Source organism: Delphinus delphis, chromosome 17 (genome assembly GCF_949987515.2).
Source record: "Delphinus delphis chromosome 17, mDelDel1.2, whole genome shotgun sequence".
In the NCBI taxonomy this organism is placed as follows: Eukaryota; Metazoa; Chordata; class Mammalia; order Artiodactyla; family Delphinidae; genus Delphinus; species Delphinus delphis.
This window is the reverse complement of record NC_082699.1, coordinates 70,631,079-70,655,118: the sequence shown is the minus strand read 5'-3', so window position 1 is coordinate 70,655,118 and position 24,040 is coordinate 70,631,079. Positions and strand designations below refer to the sequence as shown.

The following is a 24,040-nucleotide window of genomic DNA, read 5'->3' as shown; positions in this document are numbered from 1 at the left end:
TATTGTGCGTGAAGGGCTCAAGTGGGGTTTGGCACATTTGACGAGCATCCCGGTTGTTGCTATTATTATTTCTGACAATTATGAGCCGTCATTACTTTTTCTACTTTTTCCCACTCCCAGCCCCACCTCTCACGCACTCATTCAGTCATTCGTCCAGCTAGGATTTCTTGAGGGCCAACCATGTGCCAGGAGTTAATTCTAGATCCTGGGGTTCAAACGGTGAACAAAGAAGACAAAGTCCTTTCTGTTATGAGGCACATGTTTTCCTGGGAAAACAGACGCATATATATGTAACATAGAGCCTGGTAGTGCTAAGTTCTGCGAGGGTAGAAGAAGCTAAATAAGGGAACAGCATGTGTGAAGAGGGGGCATTTGCACTGGGGGGTCATGGAAGGCCTCTCTGAGGACATGACGTTTGAGTGGGGACCTGAGGATGCAATGAGGACAACAGTCTCAGAGATGGTTCCTCCCCTGCAGAGAGGTGGCTTAACTCAGTATAAGACACACAGGGCTTGGAATCAGCCAGGCTTGGGCCGGTGAAGGACTGGGCTCTGCTTCCCTGTGCAAAGAGGAGACCAAAGTCTTCACCTTGGCTTCCGAGTGGGGGGGCGGAGGGGGAAGCGTTCATACACTCAGAATCCTCTGCGAAGCCCAAACCTGTACATCCAGCCAGAGGCGGATGACGATAAAACAATAATAGCCTTCTATACTCATCAATCCCTCCCCAGTTTACAGTGTTTTTATCTTCTTTGAACCAAAAATAGAAAGAAACAGATGGCACACTCAGAGTGGTTGATTGGAGCAAGTCCATTGATGGGCACATCTTTAAAGGTGTGGGCAGGCGGCTGGAGCTCTCCCATGTGCCCCTCCAAGTCCCCCCACCCCCTTCCCCCTGCTGGCTTGGAGGGGGCGAGGCCGACCTGCATGGGCCACGTCAACGACCTTGCAAGCCCTCTGACACCCAGCTGGGGGTCATCAACGGGGGACACTGGGTAGAAGATCCGAGGGAGGGGGAAGGAGAATGAGGTCGTCTAATGTGCCTGGTGCCCTTATAAGAAGAGGAAATTAGGACACAGACACACATCCAAGAGACACCATATGAAGGTACAGGGAGAGGAAGGCCACGTGCAAGCCACGGGGAGCCCCCTCCGGAGGAACCAACCCTGCCAACACCTTGATCTTCGACTTCCAAGACCCCAGAGCTGTGAGAAAATAAACTGGTGATATTTAAGCTACCCAGTCTGTGACACTTCGTTACGGCAGCTTGAGAAAACTAATACAATAGGACACTGAGTAAACAGAGGGTTTTTTCCCACCATATCACAGCCATTTGGAGGATGCGGTTCTGTAGGTTTGCTTATGCAGGTTCTTGCACCCATACAGCAGACAGTCAGACTCCTCCTGCAGTATCACTCCATTGTTCAAGGCCAAGGTGAATGGCCCAGCCTCAGAAAGCCATGTACCATTGCTCTGCTCCTTGGCTACAATCCGCAGTGCCCCGCAACCCAACCCAATCCAGCTGGTCACCAGCCACCTCTGCTCTTTTGTGGGTTTTTTGTTTGTTTTTTTGGTTTTTGGCGGTACGCGGGCCTCTCACTGCTGTGGCCTCTCCCGCTGCGGAGCACAGGCTCCGGATGCGCAGGCTCAGCGGCCATGGCTCACGGGCCCAGCCGCTCCGCGGCATGTGGGATCCTCCCGGACCGGGGCACGAATCCGCGTCCCCTGCATGGGCAGGCGGACTCTCAACCACTGCGCCACCAGGGAAGCCCCCACCTCTGCTCTTTTGAACAAGGACTAATGAAAGCATCTGTTCAGATCCATCTACACTTAAGCTCAAGTCAACTGATCGTGAATCAGGGACACCATCTTTCACCCAGGTATGCAGAGTGAGGAAGACCCTGGACGTCTTTAGCTCCCTCTCTTCCGCCACCAACAGCATGATCCCAATGCCTTAACTCCTCCCTGTTCATCTTCCTTATCTGTGGAGTGGGTATAATCATCGTACCTACTTCACAGGGTAATTGCAAGGGCTAAAGCCTTGAATTCATGTGAAAGTGCTTCGTAAGCTTTAATGTTTCCTACACAGGCTGAGGAGTCGTTAACTCAACAAAACGTTGAATGTTTACCTCGTACCAGACCCTGTATAGGGCACGCATTACATTGCAGGCACCAAGGCATACTAATTGGATGATTTGAAAGAACTAAGATATAAATGGCATGGAGTCTTTGCCCTCGCAGACTCCACACATAAAGGAAGAGATGGACATTTTAAAGCCAATAATGCAGGTGGTGAGGGCTCTGTGTAGAGTTACCCAGGTGCTGCCACAGCCCGAGTCAGCCTCCTGCCCCCATCGGTGAGTCTGGGAAGGTCTGTAGGAAGACAGGGTACCTAGGTGGCTAGTGAAGGCAGAAAACAAGAGTTAGCCTGGTTGGGGATGCTATTGCAAGGAAGGAAGGACGTGTCCCATCCAGGGACAGATGGTAAAAAATGAAAGCATTGAAGCGTGTGCGTCTTCGTTTCGCTTCTTCCGGAAGCATACCTTCAGACAAAGATTCGCGTGCAAGTAATTTGCTTGGAAGTGGTCCCAGGAAGCCCACCCAGGTAGACAGGAGAGTAAGAAGGAAGGTCGGGAAAGGAAAGTAACCGTTAATGAGGCATTATCAGACTAGTTACCTCTGTGGGAGACTGGAGCTGAATCCCAGTGGAGAATTCGGACAATGGTGTAGAAAGCATCCCTCAGAGTTATCTGGCCCAAGGCGTGAAGTTGCTGAGGACTCTACACCTGTTCCCATCAGTCATTTGTTAAGAGCAGCTCCTGAGGGGGGCGTTGATTTCCCGGAGCTTTCAGCCTGCAGCTCACGTGGGCAGAGTGCCCTCCAGTGGCCACAGAAAAACTCCATGCAAAGAAACGCAAGGGCTGGCTGACTGCCGGACCTTGGAAGAGAGAAAGCAGACCGGGCACGTACAGCATCCGCTACAGTGGGCACAAAAAGCACAAATGCTTCGGTGTTGCTGGGACACAAGGTCCCACACAGGGAATTGCAGGCAATGAGGCTGAAGAGACAGGAGGAGGGGAGTGCAGGAGTATGTGAATATATGTCGTGGTCATGTGTCCCGAGGGCTTTGTCCCGAGGGCAGTTGGAGGGCTTTAAGAACAGGAGAGCCATGGTCAATATTGTATCATTGAAATATCACTCTGGTTGCCATATGGAACATGACTTTGGATGAGATAAGACCAGTCCCGAACCCAGGACTAGGCTCTCACATTAATAGTCAAGGAGGAAAACAGGAAGGGCCTGATAGAAAGAAATGATGGGAGGGTTAGAAAAAAATATTTAGGCGACACAAAGAAACCCAGGCAGCCTTGGTCATTTGTTGAATCTGAATATAATGGGGAAGAAAGAGTCAAGGTTGACTCTGAGGGTTTCTAACTTTGACGACCTGTCAATGCTAGTGCCACCAACTGAGTCAGAGAATGAAGTGTCAGGAACAGTTCTAGGTGGAGAGGAGATGCATTCAGGTGCAGCATTTATGATCTGAGGAGTGCAAGGGCAGCCCAGCATGAGACACAGGAGCTTGAAGCCCAAGGACAACCGACTTGGAAATAGGATTTGAGAGACTCACACATGAAAGGCTGAGAGTGAACGAGATAGCCCAGGGAAGGATGTCAACTTTGAACCACGCAGTGAGTCAAGGACAGAACCGTAGCAATCACCAACATTTAAGACAGTAGATAAGCAAAAAATAAATCCTTGAAGGGGCCAGGCACAAGGAAAACAGATGCGGTATAACTAGAAAGTCAGGAGACTTATGAACTTGGCTGTGATCACCACACCAATCTGCAAGAGCGTCCAGGAAGACTTGGACAGGGCTTCATGTAGAGGTTTTCCCATTTTGTCTGGCAGTCTGACCTGCTCCAGTTTCCTTTCGTTTCAGCCTGAGATGTGAATGGACATGGAGAAAAGTAGGAACAGGCAGTGGAGAAAACTAGTTTGAGAAGTATGGATGAGAATGAAGAGAGATAGGCTGGTAGTCAAGTGTCTGCAGGCTCCAGGGCACCTTGTACTTTTTCTTATAGGAGACACTTACAGGAAGTGGAGGAGGAGAGGAGAAAGAAAGAAGAAAGAAAAGGATCCACTGTAGGAGGACGTTGCTGAAGAAGTTAGAGGGGGATCGAGAGATGAGGAAGAAGCATTGATCTTCATCAGGAGAAGGGAAAATGCATTGTCTGGAGTTGAAGCAGAGGAGATGAAAATACAGTGAACTACCTGATTGTATGAGTTTGGAACGTGAGAGCCTCAGAGACAAGATCATCTTCTGAGGGGAATCAAGCGGACAGTGAAGTTAAGGAGAGTGGTGTGTGTTGGGACTAGCCACTGGGGAGAACAGAAAAGGAAGCTGACCGAGGACAAAAGGATGGGCAGGTGGAACTCTGAGCCCAACTGAGGCCGGAGACCATGAATTTTCAATGGTTGCAGCCCACATGGTGACGACGCTAAGGTGTCGATGAGATGATATCAGAGCCCCCATTCTCTGTCCTCTTTGTGGGTACCTGTGCATGCCTTCAGGGGCAGGTACACATGGGGAGCGTCACTGCAGACCCTCACCTCTGATGACTGTTTCTGACTCCCTCTCTGTGTCTCTCTGTCCAGGAGCTGTATTCTCAATCCTATGATGCCGTTGGGGTGATGTTTGCCTCCATCCCAGGGTTTGCAGACTTCTACTCTCAGACTGAAATGAACAACCAAGGAGTGGAATGCCTACGCCTGCTGAATGAGATCATTGCCGACTTCGATGAGGTAAACAGAAGCCTGAGAAATTTACAATCACAAATAAGCATCATGTTGTCGTAGCATTGTGTTGTTCATTGTAACCGATTTCTGCACTTAAAGAATTCCAGACTGCATTGTAAACACAAACAGGTATCATCTAATTTCATTAACACAATTATCACACAAGATAAACCCTGTCGTTGCTCCTGGAGGATCAGGAATGTGAGCTTCAAAGAGGTTAGAAACTTAAGCCAATGTCACATAACTAGCAAATGGCAAAACCAGGACTTGATCGGAGGCCAGTGCTGTGCAGGCACCGGCATCACAGAGACTGGGCACTGATGGGGACATTTCTCCATCTGCTCAAATTACGATAAAACCATCAATTAGCATTTGGTCAGAGACCTAATCAAAATATAAACATACCCCAGATGGTACTTTCTTCTTCCAGTTTCCAGGAACAAGGGGGATACTCATGCTGAACTTTATTTACATCAATAGACTTAGCAGGAGTGGGTCTCTTCCCCTCTTCACACCCCAGCTTGAAGTAGGACACCTGTGTCCATCCACATGCCTAAACCTGAGATGGGAGGTTAGTGAGTGATTGAGAAAATGCCAGGGAAGAAGCCAAGCAAAAAGGTGGGTTCAGCTAACGTCTAGCATCCTCAGCCTGATTTCCCAGGGAGCGCAGGAGTATAAGTGGTACCACAGAGTGGTTGCCACTGAGTCAAGCCTTTTGTACACCTGTATTGGTCAGCCATTGGCCATGGGCTGCCCTGGTGGGTAGGTGTGATCTCCCAGGCATCGCCAGCCAGGGGGCTTCCAGGGCTCTTCCCGAAGAATGGGTACAGCAATACATTGTCAGCAGCCAGCCCTGACGGCACCCTGGAGGATGACCCCATAAAGGAGAGCTGAGTTGGGTACCAACGGCATCTACTCCATCACCCTAGACAAAGTTCTCTCCCTTAATCCCCACCTTCCATCTAGACAGTCCTGTGGAGTCCCCTCACCACCTCACAGTCAAAGCTGCCCTTATCTTGCTTTAGGCCATATCGTTTCTCACCTGCATGACCACAGTCGTCTTACCATTCACCCTCCTGCATCCGACCATCACCAACCACCAAAAGCTGGAGTATTTTGTCACATTCCTTTGAAACCCAAAACCCATTGGTGTCTCCCTTTGCCAGTTCCTCAGAAGGCCACCGAGGCTTTGCACTTACTGCTCCTGTATCCTCTCCAGCCTTACCTCCCGCCATAAGCCACCTGGTCCACCATCCAGCACCATCTCCCTACTTAGAAGCCATCACAAGCCCACCTGGCAGTTTCACATACTGCTCTTTCCGCCTAGAAATGATGCCACCTTCACCATACCCCGTCCTCTCTCCCTGGCTCCACAGCCAGCAGAAAACCTAGTACTCATTTAACAGTCCATTCAAACATCATCTCTCCTTGTGAGGCCTCTTCTAATCCCCCCCTCTACCCAGGTAAACGTTGTCACCCTTTTTTCAATGAAAAACTTACACTCTGAAAACTCTTCCATCATAGAGCATGAAACCCTTCAGTTTACAAATCTGCCTCTTAGTTCTGGGGCAGAGACCCCTCTTACTAATCTCCACAGGTGTCTACCACATGTTGACTTTTTCCATATATAACATTTAGTTGTTGTTTATCCCTCACACCAAATCCACAGGGTAGGAATTATTAGCCTTCATTTTATAAATAAGCGAAGCTGAGATTCAGAGACACCAAGAGGGCCCACTGTCACACAGCACTAAGTGGCAAAGCCAAGTTTTGAACCCAGGTCCGCCATACTGTTTGGATTTTTAATCACCATGTGCGTTGATCTTCACTTAACTGGCATTTCATGGTGCTGGTTTTGGAGTCATAAACTCAACAATGGCCGTTTTAGTTGTCCTAGGAATGAGGATGGGAGTCAAGATAAATAAGACACAGTCACTTCTTGGCTTTCATGGATTCACAGTCCAGTGAGAGACAGAGTGACTATGAGTTCCCTTTACACAAGGAGTCAGTGGTAAGTACACGTGTATAGAGGGCCTTTCAATGTGGAGAATGGAGGGTGATTCTGTGGTAATGGTACTTTTATCCCATTCTCTGTGCTAAGCCATTAACTCATGAAGATAAAAATTATACTCTTGGGCTTCCCTGGTGGCGCAGTGGTTGAGAGTCCACCTGCTGATGCAAGGGACACGGGTTCGTGTCCCGGTCCGGGAAGATCCCACATGCCGCGGAGTGGCTGGGCCCGTGAGCCATGGCCGCTGAGCCTGCGCGTCCAGAGCCTGTTCTCCGCAACAGGAGGGGCCACAACAGTGAGAGGCCCACGTACTGCAAAGAACAAAAAAAAATTATACTCTTATGTATTCTGTTAAGTCCCCAGGCCCTCCTACTGTGCCTAGAACATAAGAGATGCTTATAACAGATGCTCACTAAAGTGACTAGTCAACTAATTAACTCATAGGAGAAAGAAACCATCTGGCAAATAGTAAGGTGATGGTGGACTAGTTCGATCCAAAACATACTTCCAAATTTTTTTTTTTTTTTTTTTTTGCGGTACGCGGGCCTCTCACTGCTGTGGCCTCCCCCGTTGCGGAGCGCAGGCTCCGGACGCACAGGCTCAGTGGCCATGGCTCACGGGCCCAGCCGCTCCGCGGCACGTGGGATCTTCCCAGACCGGGGCACGAACCCGTGTCCCCTGCATCGGCAGGCGAACTCTCAACCACTGCGCCACAAGGGAAGCCCCCCCAAATTTTTTTTTTAAATAACTCTAGTAAAAAGCTCAATCTGACTGAAGGTTGAGACGTCAAGCTTTGTTTTATTTTAAAATCTATAGCACCGCATATCCCCAAAATTCTCACTTCCATGTTTTTAAACTGAAATAAATAAATGTGAAGTAAGTCTGTATCTTGGTGGCCCAAACTGTATCGATAGATACCCTGGAGTCTTCCCAATAAAGCGATGGGGGAGACCGCCCCTAGTGGTAGAGATGGGTGTTTGCAGAGGGAAGTAGGAGAGGCTTAGAGAAGGAATTGGTCCAGGAAGCTGAGCTCTAGACCAGGAGGAGGAAAAAGGAGAGATGGGAAGAGCTGAAAGAGGAGAGAGAGGAGAAGCAGGGACGAGAAGGAGGAAGAAAAAGAAGAGGGGCAAAGGGGAGGAAGAAGAAGAGAGGAAGCAGAGGAGAAGGAAGAAAGAAGAGAATGTAATCAACAGGAAGGGGAAAAAAAAAGGCTTTCCCTGGCTTGCCAACCCCAAGCACTGTCAGCCTTTCTCACGTGGGTCCTTGGGTCACCCAGACCTGCCTTCTTTCTTTGGGTCAAAAGAGACCCTCTAGATTCTGCCCTCACTAAGCTCCAGCCACACCCCCTTCAGTAACCATACTGCTCTTCTTGCTGATGCAATTGCCACAGGAACTTGGCTCCGAGGAAGGCTGAACATTGCCTGGAGCACATGCTCCAGGACTGGGTCTGCAACAGCCCAGCACCAGGGCTCCTCAACCCCCACCCCCGCCCCGGCCTCTTCGAAGGCTGAAGAGCCCTCTCACATCTCAGGTCTCCACACGGACTAGAGGATGAGCAAGGGGCTGATTAGAAGCCCCACTATGACTCCAGAGGCTTTTAGCTAGAGAGTGGATAAAGTTGCCGTGTGGTTAGTCAATGAAATAGCGAAGCCTCTTGCTGCCTCCTGATCAACTTCTGAAGTGGAGGTAGCTTTGCCTGGACCTGAAACTGGCCCTCACCCAAGTAGTTCCAAAGAGGAGAGGAAGGAAGAGTTTCCCCTTCCCCCAGGACCCTGGGGAAGTGCAGCTGTAAGCGGGCAGAGGGAGGCAGGTGGGCAGCCAAAGGCATGTCTGGATGCCCCTGCCAGCCCTTTCCGTGCTCCCCACCTCCTACTACACAAGCTCCCCACCTCCTACTACACAAGATGACAATATATAAACACAGTCAGGGATAAGTGCTAAGAAAAACCCCCCTCACTCTTCACAACTGAAATTGGAAATCACTCACTCAGGGAAGCGGTCCCAGGTGCTCCAGATTTTATCAAAATCATCCATCCTCTTTATTCCTACTCCCGGTATGTTTCCACCATAAACTTTACTAAAACTGAGCTAGGACACCTGTTAGTGTGATGATTTATCTAACATCGGACACCCCTGCCTGGGCTGTTGGTTCCGTGATGGCTAGGACCTCATGTGTCTTGTTCATCAGACATTGTAGAAGCTCAGCCAGTAGTTGCTGAATTAGCTTCCCACGGCTGCTGTAACAAATGACCACAAAGTTAGTGGCTGGAAATAACAGCAATTCATCCTCTTATAGATTCGAGGTCAGAATCCAGAATGGATCTCACAGGGCTAATCAAGGTGTCAGCAGGGCAGTGTTGCTTCCGGAAGCTCCAGGGGAGAATTCTTTCTTTGCCTTTTCCAGCTTCTAAAGGCCCCCATCCTGCTTGGCTTGTGGCACCTTTCTCTGTCTTTAAAGCCAGCAATCATATCACTCTGACTTCTGCTTGCTCCGTCACATCTTCTCTGCCTCCTGCCTTCCTCTTTCACTTACAAGAACCCTTGTGATTACCTTGAGCCCGTTACTGAGTCCAAGCTCATGCTGCTTGCCACACGACAGGCCAATAAATGGAGAGACGAGTTGCTGGGACAAGAAATAGCAACTTTATTCAGAAAGCCAGCAGACAGAGAAGGTGGTGGACTAGTGTCCTAAAGAACCATCTTGCCTGGGTTTGGGTGCTAGTTTCTTTTATAGAAGAAAGAGGGGGAAGTAAGGAGGCAAAGTAAAAAGAAAAGAAAGCAGTACGTTGTTACATATGTCCTGGTTCCCGCCAGACTCCGGAGGGCATGTGTTAATTTCCTCTTTCCTGCAGCCGTTCATAGGTGGGCCTGGTCAGGATGTTTCCTGTGAGCTTAAAGTAAGGTATTTTAGCTTAACCCTCAGGCATGAGAGGCAGTGTTCCTGGAGATGGGCCATTATGTATACTTTAAGCCTATAGGCAGCATCACTTTAGTGATTAACTTATAGCAAAAGCAATAGAATACAAAGGTTAAAGTAAAAGAAACGGATCTGATATGGAGTCATATTTGTTCTTCCCTATTACAAGCCCACACAGATAACCCGGGAAATTGCCCCATCACAAAATCATTCACTTAATCACATCTGCAATGTCCTTTTTACTACGTAGGGTAACATATCCATAGGTTCCAGGGACTAAGACATGGACTTTTGAGGTGGGGGGACGAGCAGAGAGAGCATTATTCTCTTAGCACAGTTGCTAAATAAGAGACCAAGATTTCCCTTCCTTGGCATTAAAATCCAAACTGCAGGTGAGGATGGAGGAAATGGCAAGGATGGTACCCATTCTTCCATACAGGTATTCATCCATCCCTACTGTGTGCTAGGCTCTGTCTAGGTGCTGAGTAGTAAATACGACAGGCAAAAATACCTGCCTCCAGGAATTTTACATTTTAGTAGGAAAGATGACAATATATAAACACAGTCAGGGATAAGTGCTAAGGAGAGAAGACAAAGCAGGAAGAAGATGAGAATATGTATGTGGGGACAGGATATTGTGTTCGGTTTTGCATGGGGTGATCAGTAAGACCCCACTGGGATGACACTTGAGGAAAGACCTGGAAGAGGTGAGGGATGAGCCATGTAGTTGTCTGAAGGAAGAGCGTCCCAACAGGGGAACAGCAAATGCAAAGGTCCTGAGGCAGAAACGGGCTTGGCTTGTTAGGATGAGCAAGGAGGTCAGTGTGCCTGGAACAGGGTGAGCGAAGGGGACAGGGCATGGCAGGTCTTTCAGGGCATGGTGAAAACTCTGGCTTTGACCCTGAGTAGAACGGGAAGCCACAGAGCAGGGACATGGTCTGACTTCCATTTAAGCAGGATCACTCTGGCTGCCATGCTGGGAGTGTGGAGGTAAAGACTGGAATTAGGTACGTTATTGCAATACAATAACCAGGTGTAAACTCATGGTGGCTTAGACCAGGGTACTGGCAGGAAATGCTAAGATTTTTACATGCATGCTGAGAGTAAAGCCAAAAGGATGTGTTGATGGATTTGGGAATATTGGCAATTTTTTCTTTAAACTAATAAGATAGCTTTGTTTATTTCAAAGATTCTTAGAAACAGATCTAAGAGTATCTGGTCACACCCACCTCGGCACTTGGCACTTAGCAGGTGCTCAGTAGATATCTGTTGAGAGCCTGAATGTTTGATTCTCAGAGAGAAAAGTGGCTACCTCAAGGATGCTAAACCATTCCGAGGTGGTCCTCACTGTGAGCCAGGGGCCTGTTTCCAGGAGCCCCAGGCTGCCGGGAGCACAAATACCAGGACTGACACTGTTGCCTGAATCTGTTTCAGCTGCTTGGTGAAGACCGGTTTCAAGACATTGAAAAGATTAAGACCATTGGCAGCACCTACATGGCCGTGTCGGGCCTGTCACCTGAAAAACAGGTAAAGGAATGCTTTGGACTCAGCCACAGCCTATGGCAGGGACCTTACTCTGGTCAGGTTGCTGAAGGTGGTGGAGCTGATATCACCAGGAAATCTGAGGACAGGTAGGGAGAAAATCCGATGAAGTGGATATTCTAGGCGTGTGCGGTACCTGTGCTCCTGAGGTAAGCGGGGTCTGCTGGGTGTACTGATGCTTCCTTATGATGGAGAAGCCTCTAGTCTTCATTCTGAACCTCGCTGTTCACTAGATGAACAAAATCAGGACCAAGAAATACCCTGGTATGATTTAATTGTAGGTGTTACTAAACCCCTGATCCCAGCCTGTTTTATTCTTACTTTTGTTTTCTCCTCCAAAAGTAGTAATAATAATAGCTCTGCTTTTCTGAGAGGTGACTGTGCCAGACACTAGTGTTAAGTGGGAAACTAGCACCCACCTTCCAGGGCCCATGGCTGAATTACCTGAGATAGAGTCATGCTGGCCACACAAAGTCTTGCACCTGGTAGGTCCTCCATAAGTGCTCTATGGAAATGGGCGTAAGCGGCCAGGGAGAGGAATCCTCATTCCTCCTCATTCTTCTTTGCTCACTTTACAACTAAAAACCTAGAACTATTCCAAGACTATCTGAGAAGAAACCCTTTATAGTCATTAGGTACATGTGCACATCACTCTGCCACAGGGGTCCAGAAACACATCCCCCAGGTCAAATCCAGCCCACCATCTGTTTCTTTGTTGGTTTGTTTTTTGTTGTTGTCAACATGCAGTTTTATTTTCTGAGGCAAATCACTTAACCTCTTTAAATTGAAACATTCTTATGAAATGCAAGTGTTGTCTAGTTGAACTCTATAGGTGTGCCAGTAACTCAGGACCCAAAGATGAATAAATCATATTTTGCCCTTATATTAGTCACAGCCTAGGGACTGGCAGAGATGTAAATTAACAGTTGCAGGCCAGTGTGCAGTCTAAGCTAAAAAATGCAAGCAAAGAGTTGGGAGAGCAAAGAAGTATAATAATATAGAGAGAGTGACCTAAGTGCTTCCAAATTACAAAAAGGATTGGTGATATTTTTGCCTCTAATAACAAATTTCATTGCAAATTGCTACACATTTCAAATCCTATACCAAGAAAATTTGAAATATCTCTTTTCAGCAATGGTCCTCTCAAATAGACACACTAATATTCTAGGTATTACCATTATGCCATATCTTTACAGGCACAGCATGTATGTAATAGTACTATCTATTGAAGACTTGGTTAGTCCTGCTTAGTAAATGTTTAACAGTTAGGGAGAGCTAAATCATTATACAACAAGTTCATTAAAATGACTTTATTATTATGGTAAAGAATCTGAGCTTTGTCAAATATTTCCAGTGTTAAAAATATACAAATAGGTTTATATTTTACAATAAAATACTATCAAAAAGTAATGACAGTTAAATCAGTTCTTAAATGGTGGGCATGGTTAGAATTTGTAGAAAGGAAGTGAAATGTGATCAAAAAGGGAATTGTGGAGGACATTCAAGATGGTGGAAGAGTAAGACGTGGAGATCATCTTCCTCTCCACAAATACTCAAAAATACATTTACATGTGGAACAACTACTGCAGAACACCTACTGAACACTGGCAGAAGACCTCAGACTTCCCAAAAGGCAAGAAACTCCCCACGTACCTAGCCATGTGGCTGACAGGTTCTTGGTGCTCCGGCCGGGTGTCAGGCCTGAGCCTCTGAGGTGGGAGAGCTGAGTTCAGGACATTGGACCACCAGACACCTTCCGGCTCCACGTAACATCAATTGGCGAGAGCTCACCCAGAGATCTCTCTCTCAATGCTAAGACCCAGCTCCGCTCAACAAACAGCAAGCCACAGTGCTGGAGAACCCTATGCCAAACAACTAGCAAGACAGGAAGACAACCCCACCCATTAGCAGAGAGGCTTCCTAAAATCATAATAAGTTCACAGACACCCTAAAACACACCACTGGACGTGGTCCTGCCCACCAAAAAGACAAGATCCAGCCTCATCCACCAGAACACAGGCACCAGTCCCCTCCACCAGGAAGCCTACACAACCCACTGAACCAACCTTACCCACTGGGGTCGATAGCAAAAACAATGGGAACTATGAACCTGCAGCCTGTGAAAAGGAGACCCCAAACACAGTAAGTAAAGCAAAATGAGAAGACAGAGAAATACACAGCAGATGAAGGAGCAAGGTAAAAACCCACCAGACCAAACAAATGAAGAGGAAATAGTCAGTCTATCTGAAAAGGAATTCAGAGTAATGATAGTAAAGATGATCCAAAATCTTGGAAATAGAATGGGGAGAATACAAGAAACGTTTAACAAGGACCTAGAAGAACTAAAGAGCAAACAAACAATGATGAACAGCACAATAAATGAAATTTAAAATTCTCTAGAAGGAATCAATAGCAGAATAACTGAGGCAGAAGAACGGATAAGTGACCTGGAAGATAAAATAGTGGAAATAACTACAGCAGAGCAGAATAAAGAAAAAAGAGTGAAAAGAATTGAGGACAGTCTCAGAGACCTCTAGGACAACATTAAACACACCAACAGTCGAATTATACGGGTCCCAGAAGAAGAAGGGAAAAAGAAAAGGACTGAGAAAATATTTGAAGAGATTATAGTTGAAAACTTCCCTAATATGGGAAAGGAAATAGTCAAGTCCAGGAAGTGCAGTGAGTCCCATACAGGATAAATCCAAGAAGAAACACGCCATGACACATATTAATCAAACTATGAAAAATTAAATACACAGAAAAAATATTAAAAGCAGCAAGGGAAAAGCAACAAATAACATACAAGGGAATCCCCATAAGATTAACAGCTGATCTTTCAGCAGAAGCTCAGCAAGCTAGAAGGGAGGGGCAGGACATATTTAAAGTGGTGAAAGGGAAAAACCTACAACCAAGATGACTCTACCCAGCAAGGATCTCATTCAGATTCGACAGAGAAATTAAATCCTTTACAGATAAGCAAAAGCTAAGAGAATTCAGCACCACCAAACCAGCTTTACAACAAATGCTAAAGGAACTTCTCTAGGCAGGAAACACAAGAGAAGGAAAAGACCTACAATAACAAACCCAAAACAATTAAGAAAATGGTAATAGGAACATACATATCGATAATTACCTTAAATGTAAATGGATTACATGCTCCAACCCAAAGACATAGTCTGGATGAATGGATACAAAGACAAGACCTGGATATATGCTGTCTACAAGAGACCCACTTTAGACCTAGGGGCACAAACAGACTGAAAGTGAGGGGATGGAAAAAGATATTCCATGCAAATGGAAATCAAAAGAAAGCTGGCATAATAATTCTCATATCAGACAAAATAGACTTTAAAATAAAGACTATTACAAGAGACAAAGAAGGACACTACATAATGATCAAGGGATCAATCCAAGAAGATATAACAATTGTAAATATTTATGCACCCAACATAGGAGCACCTCAGTACATAAGGCAAATGCTAACAGCCACAAAAGGGGAAATTGACGGTAACACGATAATAGTAGGAGACTTTAACACCCCACTTTCACCAGTGGACAGTTCAACCAAAATGAAAATAAATAAGGAAATACAAGTTTTAAATGACACATTAAACAAGATGGATTTAACTGATATTTATAAGACAGTCCTTCCAAAGACAACAGAATACACTTTCTTCTCAAGTGCTCATGGAACATTTTCCAGGATAGATCATATCTCCGGTCACAAATCAAGCCTTGGTAAATTTAAGAAAATTGAAATCGTATCAAGTATCTTTTCCAACCACAATGCTATGAGACTAGATATCAATTACAGGGAAAAAATCTGTAAAAAATACAAACACATGGAGGCTTAACAATACACTACTAGATAACCAAGAGATCACTGAAGAAATCAAATAGGAAATCAAAAAATACCTAGAAACAAATGACAATGAAAACATGACAACCCAAAACCTATGGGATGCAGCAAAAGCAGTTCTAAGAGGGAAGTTTATAGCAATACAATCCTACCTCAGAAAACGAGAAAAATCTCAAATAAACAACATAACCTTATACCTAAAGCAATCAGGAGAAGAAGAACAAGAAAACCCCAAAGTTAACAGAAGGAAAGAAATCATAGAGATCAGATCAGAAATAAATGAAAAAGAAATGAAGGAAACGATCGCAAAGATCAATAAAACTAAAAGCTGGTTCTTTGAGAAGATAAACAAAATTGATAAACCACTAACCAGACTCATCAAGAAAAAAAGGGAGAAGACTCAAATCAACAGAATTAGAAATGAAAAAGGAGAAGTAACAACTGAAACTGCAAAAATACAAAGGATCATGAGAGATTACTACAAGCAAATATATTCCAATAAAATGGACAACCTGGAAGAAAAGGACAAATTCTTAGAAAAGCACAGCCTTCCGAGACTGAACCAGGAAGAAGTGGAAAATATCAACAGACCAATCACAAGCACTGAAATTGAGACTGTGATTAAAAATTTCCAACAAACAAAAGCCCAGGACCAGATGGCTTCACAGGCAAATTCTATCAAACATTTAGAGAAGAGCTAACACCTATCCTTCTCAAACTCTTCCAAAATATAGAAGAGGAAGGAACACTCCGAAACTCATTCTATGAGGCCACCATCACCCTGATACCCAAACCAGACAAAGATGTCACAAAAAAGATAACTATAGGCCAATATCACTGATGAACTTAGATGCAAAAATCTTCAAGAAAATACTAGCATACAGAATCCAACAGCACATTTAAAGGATCATAGACCATGATCAAGTGGGATTTATCCCAGGAATGCAAGGATTCTTCAATATACACAAATCAATCAATGTGATACACCATATCAACAAACTGAGGGATAAAAACCATATGATAATCTCAGTAGATGCAGAAAAAGCTTTCAACAAAATTCAACACCTATTTATGATAAAAACTCTCCAGAAAGCAGGCATAGAGGGAACTTAACCTCAACAAAATAAAGGCCATATATCACAAACCCACAGCCAATATTGTTCTCAATGGTGAAAAACTGAAACCATTTCCACTAAGATCAGGAGCAAGACAAGGTTGCCCACTCTCACCACTATTATTCAACTTAGTTTTGGAAGTTTTAGCCACAGCAATCAGAGATGAAAAAGAAATAAAAGGAATCCAAATCAGAAGAGAAGAAGTAAAACTGTCACTGTTTGCAGATGACATGATACTATACAGAGAGAATCCTAAAGGTGCTACCAGAAAACTACTAAAGCTAATCAATGAATTTGGTAAAGTAGCAGGACACAAAATTAATGCACAGAAATCTCTGGCATTCCTATACACTAGTGATGAAAAATCTAGAAGAGAAATTAAGGAAACCCTCCCATTTACCACTGCAACAAAAAGAATAAAATACCTAGGAATAAACCTACCTAAGGAGACAAAAGACCTGTATGCAAAAAACTATAAGACACTGATCAAAGAAGTTAAAGATGATACAAATAGATGGAGAGATATACCATGTTCTTGGATTGGAAGAATCAACATTGTGAAAATGACTATAGTACCCAAAGCAACCTACAGATTCAATGCAACCCCTACTGTACTACCAATGGCATTTTTCCCAGAACTAGAACAAAAAATTTCATAATTTGTATGGAAACACAAAAGACCCCGAATAACCAAAGCAATCTTGAGAAAGAAGAATGGAGCTGGAGGAATCAGGCTCCCTGACTTCAGACTATACTACAAAGCTACAGTCATCAAGACAGTATGGTACTGGAACAGAAACAGAAATATAGGTCAATGGAACAAGAGAGAAAGCCCAGAGATAAACCCACGCACATATTGTCACCTTATTTTTGATAAAGGAGGCAAGAATATACAATGGAGAAAAGGCAGCCTCTTCAATAAGTGGTGCTGGGAAAACTGGACAGCTACATGTAAAAGAATGAAATTAGAACACTCCCTAACACCATACACAAAAATAAACTCAAAATGGATTAAAGACCTAAATGGAAGGCCAAACACTATCAAACTCTTAGAGGAAAAAATAGGCAGAACACTCTATGACATAAATCACAGCAAGATCCTTTTTGACCCACCTCCTAGAGAAATGGAAACAAAAATAAACAAATGGACCTCATGAAACTTAAAAGCTTTTGCACAGCAAAGGAAACCATAAACAAGACGAAAAGACAACCCTCAGAATGGGAGAAAATATTTGCAAACGAAGCAACTGACAAAGGATTAATCTCCAAAATATACAAGCAGCTCATGCAGCTCAATATCAAAAAACAAACAGCCCAATCCCAAAATGCGTAGAAGACCTAAATAGACATTTCTCCAAAGAAGATATACAGATTGCCAACAAGCACATGAAAGAATGCTCAACACCACTACTCATTAGAGAAATGCAAATCAAAACTACAATGAGGTATCACCTCACACCGATCAGAATGCCCATCATCAAAAAATCTAGGAACAAATGCTGGAGAGGGTGTGGAGAAAAGGGAACACTGTTGGTGGGAATGTAAATTGATACAGCCACTATGGAGAACAGTATGGAGGTTCCTTAAAAAACTAAAAATAGAACTACCATATGACTCAGCAATCCCACTACTGGGCATATTCCCTGAGAAAACCATAATTCAAAAAGAGTCATGTACCACAATGTTCACTGCAGCACTATTTACAATAGTCAGGACATGGAAGCAGCCTAAATGCCCATCGACAGAGGAATGGATAAAGAAGATGTGGCACATATATACAATGGAATATTACTCAGCCACAAAAAGAAACGAAATTGAGTTATTTGTAGTGAAGTGGGTGGACCTAGAGTCTGTCATACAGAGTGAAGTAAGTCAGAAAGAGAAAAACAAATACCATATGCTAACACATATATATGGAACCTAAAAAAAAATGGTTCTGAAGAGCCTAGGAGCAGGATAGGAATAAAGACACAGACGCAGAGACTGGACTTAAGGACATAGGGAGGGGGAAGGGTAAGCTGGGATGAAGTGAGAGAGTGGCATGGACATATATACACTACCAAATGTAAAATAGATAGCTAGTGGGAAGCAGCCCCGTAGCACAGGGAGATCAGCTCAGTGCTTTGGGACCACCTAGAGGGGTGGGATAGGGAGGGTGGGAGGGAGGGAGACGCAAGAGGGAGGGGATATGGGGATATATGTATATGTATAGCTGATTCACTTTGTTGTGCGGCAGAAACTAACAATAATGCAAAGCCATTATACTCCAATAAAGATGTTTAAAAGAACTTTTTTAATAAAATAAATTTTTTGAAAAAAGGAACTGTTAGGTACAGCTGGCAACAGTGTGGGTGAATATAGAAAACATGGATTTTGACTGGGCCAGTAGCTGTCAGGGAATATATAAGTGAATCTTTGAAACCTAGATATGATTCTTTCATATAAATAATTTAATGAAGTATAATTACATCAGAGTATATAGTGTAGTTATAATTTAAAATTATCCCCCCAAAACACAAATACACAAACATATATCAAATATTGTACTTCAAGGCCTCATTGACTTAGGAGCTTCTAATGAAAATTTTAAGTATTTTCTCCCCAGCATCACCACCTCCAAAAACAAATTTAAATGTAAATAATTAACATTGTATAGGTTTTAGATTGATGTGGTGGCAATGGTAGAACGTGTAAACACTGGATGCTAGCATTAGAAGTATTGATTAAAAAATAACTTCAGTTTGGAAATACTGATAGACCATCATCCCAACTGCTATATTGGTGATCTGATGCATCCACCATCTGTTTTCGTAAATAAAGTTTTATTGGAACACAGCCACACACATTCACTTATATTTTGCCTATGGCTCCTTTCTGGCTAAAATGGCAGTGTTGGGTAGTCATGACAAAGACCACACGGCCCACAAAGCCTAAAATACTTGCTATCTGGCCCTTTACTGACGGCCAACCTCTGCTCTAGAGGGGCACAGAATTCTTTCACATACACAATCTCATTCAGTCCTCATGAGGTAGGCAGGGCAACTATGCTTATCCCCATTATATGGATGAGGAAACTGAGGTTCAGAGAGCAAATGTCTATGTGAAACATCTATTAAACAGACACTGTGAGTACTTCAAAGGAAATAGACATGGTTCCTAGATTGGAAACCTCACATATATGAACATAAGGGTGTGTACACACACACACACACACACACACACAAGTGAACAGCATCAACTTGAACAGACAAGGGTAGGGGTGGGGAATGGAATCTGAGAGTCACACATATTACACTCTCTGAAACAAATTTCCTGGTACCCTGTGTTTCTGGACACTGACTTAGGTGTACAGAGCTCACACACCTGCTCACTTCCCTTGAAGGCATGTGTGGGTGAGGTAGGACACAGACCGGACCCCTGCTGCAGCAATGCTCCTGTTTGCCCCATCGAATGACCTCTTCTCTCATGTTTGCTACAGCAATGTGAAGATAAGTGGGAACATCTGTGTGCCCTGGCTGACTTCTCTCTCGCCCTGACAGAAAGCATACAGGAGATCAACAAGCATTCTTTCAACAATTTTGAGCTCCGGATTGGTGAGTAGCAGCCGGAAGTGTGGCGCCTCGGGGACCCACCGAGCTGTCTGGCCTTGCTCTGTCGAGCCCTCCCGTGCCCTAGGCATCAAGCCAGGGGAGCTTTTTCCCGCAAAATGCAGCAAATTTAGTGTGACCTGGCCAAGGACAGGCCTGTCTGGGCTTCCTCTCACTCAAGATGCTGGAAGCAGTGGAAGGATTTTGGCCTGTGTGCAGAAACACCAAGCGACTGATAGACGACAGCCACCTGTCCTCCAACTTGTCCAGAATCCCATCCACACAAGGCCCTGATTAGAGAGGTAGCTGTCTAATCAGTCGTTTCCTCCCGTCTTCTACGTCACCAGATACTGGAGGTCAATGCATTACTCTCCCGTTCTCCTGGATAACGCCCTGGGCCAAGAGCAGGATCCTGTTCCTGGGGATGTCACGTGCTGACTTGAGCCAGGGACAGGCAGTTAGCTTTATAGCTCTTCACTCGGCCACACAGCTCATCCTCCTTTGGGCTTAGGTACTCCCTTGTGCAAAATGGCAACAGTCACGGCTATGTAATAATAGTCATCTACAATTTGGATAACTTGTTAATTTCTTCAGCGTCTCTGCGGAGTCTGGAGGGGGCCTCCTAAAGCATAGTCTGAAAGCCCCTGCTCTAGTCCACATTCACATTTTACAGATGGGAAAACTCAGGCCCAGAGACGGGGAGTAACTAGCCTACAATCACACAGCCAAATGGTCATCCTGGCAGCGACTCCAGGACTTCCTGACTGAGACCAGTGACATTCTGGCAGCCAGCGTGCGGCCTAAAACAAATGTTACGGCCGTCCTCATGTCTTAGGTATCCTCTGGCTGACATGCCATTTTACTTTCTTGGTTCTCCCTTAGCAGCTTTCAAGTATAAAGGGTCAGGTAATACCCATGCCTGACTTGTCAGATCTAAGGAATGTCACATGCCTTTGTTCACTGGAATAAATAAGTGATATTTTTATATTTTGATCTATGGATGGGGTGCTTAGGGCTTGTTTCCAGATCTTCCAACAACCCTACATGTCCTTTCTGAAATCATTGAATACATGATTGAACTGGGAATAAAAAGCAGAACTATAACCTTGAACAAAGGCTGTTTCAGGAGGTGTTGCTGGAATTAAGGCCAACCCTTGGTGTGATACATTATTCTCCTGGTATAGTTCAGAGGTTAGAAAATCATGTTCCCGATGGGATTGGGCCTTTCACTTTGTGTTTTGGGTCTGCTGTAACCAGCTCTATGACTTTGGGCAAGTCGTTTAAACCCTCTGAGTGTCAGTTTCCTCATGTGTGAACTGGGAGTTATATTATTACCTCCCCTGCCTACCTCATAGTAGTAAGAAGAGATGTGAATGGGACAGTGGTTATGGAAGGGCTCTGCAAATTTTAGGGCAATGTCCATCCTTGTGATTCCCATGCATTCTGCAAGAACTGTTTCTCGAAGTTCACAGTCAGTTCTATCTTATACGTGTGTGTGTGTGTGTGTGTGTGTGTCTTGCTTTTCCCTCTGCCTGGAATGATCTAACCCAGATATCTGCATGGCTTATACTATCACTTTCTCTAGATCTCTGCTCAGAAAGGCCTTTCCTAACCACCCTACTCCAAAATACACCCTCCTCTATTTTTCTATCCCTTTAACCTGATTGGTTTTTCTTTATCACCTTTATCATTCACTGATACTATATTGCACTTTTTAAATTATTTTCTGTCTCTCCCCAGTAGAAGGTAAGCTCCATGAGGGCCGGGGCTATGTCTTTTTTCTTTCCCACCATAGCCCCAATACCTGGAACAGTGTCTGCTTTAGAGTAGATGCCTAGTCAATGTTTGCAGAATGAATGAGAAATCCTTAGTCTAGTAAAAGGAGACATATATGCCCATGAATGTGTTTAGTGGAATACTGTCATTCCTTTAAAAAAGAGTCTGTATTTCCTAAAGAAGGAGGTCTTGAAATTGTGATCTACCAAATAACCTGTGGGATTGGGGGTAAATGACAGTCCAAGCAGAGAGAAAGCCAGGGACAGAGGCACAGAGGTGGAAACGCCAGCAGATTAGGGGAACTCGAGCAGTGCAGTATGGAGACGGTGCAAAGGTGAGGGAGAGGGTGGTGACAAAAATGAGGCTGGCAAGTTAGGCAAGAGCCAGCTCTGAGAAGCCCTAGGTTGTGAACCTGAGGAGCCGGGGCTTTACCCCATAGGCAAAAGGAGCTGTGGCAGGTGTTGAAGTGGGTGGTAACTTGATCAGACGTGCATCAGAGAGTCCCTCTGGTTCCAGCAGCAGCGTGGAGTCTGGTCTGCAGGAGGAGAAGCAGGGATCCAGGGAGGCGTGTTAGGAGGCTGTGGCCACGGACCCAGGGAATGCTGCTGAGGACGTAGACTAAGACAGGGAAGGAAAAGGTGCTGCCCAAGCTCTCAGGGCACTGTGACCACAGAGGCAAGCAGCGATCCCAGCATCCCGACATCAGTGCCCTGTCCATCCCGCAGGCTAAGACAAGTCAGCATCCACGTGAGAGTAATCATTATTGTCTCTCGAGCACTCACTGGTTGTCTGGTAATATACCAGTGGCTTTACCTATATCATCTCATGCCAGCGTCCTTTCATTATTTCCACTTGACAGATGAGAGAAGTGAGGTCCAAATCTGTTAAGTACCCAACCCAGATCACACGCCTAATAAGTGACCGAGGCTGGACCTGTACCCTGCAGTTTACCCGCAGAGATCACATCCTTCGTTTAAGGGTCACTGTCCCAGGCAGGGAGCGGCCCCTTCCTTGACGTCCCGCTTCTCTCATCTCTTGTTTCTCTGATTCACCCACAGGCATCAGTCACGGCTCAGTGGTAGCTGGCGTTATCGGCGCTAAGAAACCACAGTATGACATTTGGGGCAAAACCGTGAACCTGGCAAGTCGAATGGACAGCACGGGAGTCAGCGGCAGAATCCAGGTCCCAGAGGAGACCTATCTCATCCTGAAGGACCAGGGCTTTGCCTTTGACTACCGAGGGGAGATCTATGTGAAGGGCATCAGTGAACAGGAAGGAAAAATCAAAACGTACTTTCTCCTGGGAAGAGTCCAACCCAACCCATTCATCCTGCCGCCGAGAAGGCTGCCCGGGCAGTACTCCTTGGCCGCGGTCGTCCTGGGCCTCGTCCAGTCCCTCAACAGGCAAAGGCAGAAGCAGCTGCTGAATGAGAACAACAACACGGGCATCATCAAGGGCCATTACAACCGGCGGACTTTGCTGACACCCAGTGGGCCTGAGCCGGGAGCCCCAGCCGAAGGCACCGACAAGTCCGAGTTGCCATAAACGTGTTTTCTTTGTGTTTCTTTTTTTGTATTTCTTTTATATATAAAATAAATATAATAATAAAAAGGTTTAATTTTTTTTAGAACAAGGATGGTTTCGTTGGTCTTTGGATGCACTAGATCGAAGACACGATTTGAGTTTCTCTCCCGTCACAGACATTTCTTGGTCATCTCTTCCATACAAGGTTTATCGGGAAGCAAAGATAAGTAAGACCTAGTCCTTGACCTTGGGAAAGAGGGACCTGTAAACAGAGACTCAATACAGTGGGCTCATCATTAAGCACTGCCGTTTACCGAGCGCTTGTCATGTACCTGGCACACAATAATATTAATGGATAAGGTTAATAGATAATATTCCTATAAACCAATACATAAATACTCGGCATTCAGAGAGGGGTAGATGCAATGAGAAACTGTGATGGGACAATTGCGATAAAGAACTGGAGGTCGAGGACGCTGCCTGAACTGGAGGCACCGTGTCTTTGAGGACATGTTGCAAAGCATTAGCCTTAAATGATGAGAAAGAACCCATGGAACCTGGGAGAAAAGTGACCCAAGCAGAAGGACTAACAAGTACAAACGCCCTGAGGTGGGACCACGGCCACTTGATCTGCTGCAGCCACAGTTAGAAAGTCAGCAGGTGGGTAAGTTGGTGCAGGCAGGTACGCTGTTTCCTGGGAAGACTGCATCCCAAGCTTTTCTCGTCTGACCGCAAAGCCTGCCAGGGAAGTTTCCTACGGATGAGAAAGCTCAGAACAATGAAAGGAATTGCCCAAGACCTTATAGGTAGTTTTAGAACTAGGCTCAGCGCTGTACTGGTCAATAAAAGTGCTGTAACAAATAACTCCCATTCTTAGTGGTTAAAACAAAATAAGAGATTTAGCTGTCGTT

At 45.1% G+C, this 24,040-nt stretch overlaps 1 protein-coding gene across 1 annotated transcript in view; it reads left to right on the top strand.

Moving 5' to 3' along the window:
- Positions 1 to 23,212, top strand: part of ADCY8 (adenylate cyclase 8) — a 217,567-nt gene extending 194,355 nt beyond the window's left edge. Inside the window, exons 15-18 of the mRNA XM_060035308.1 lie at positions 4,654 to 4,800; positions 11,157 to 11,249; positions 19,720 to 19,834; positions 22,663 to 23,212. Coding sequence (XP_059891291.1) covers positions 4,654 to 4,800; positions 11,157 to 11,249; positions 19,720 to 19,834; positions 22,663 to 23,150 — 843 coding nt within the window. The 3' untranslated portion in view covers positions 23,151 to 23,212. The remainder of the gene's footprint in view (positions 1 to 4,653; positions 4,801 to 11,156; positions 11,250 to 19,719; positions 19,835 to 22,662) is intronic.
- Positions 23,213 to 24,040: the final 828 nt, after the last annotated feature.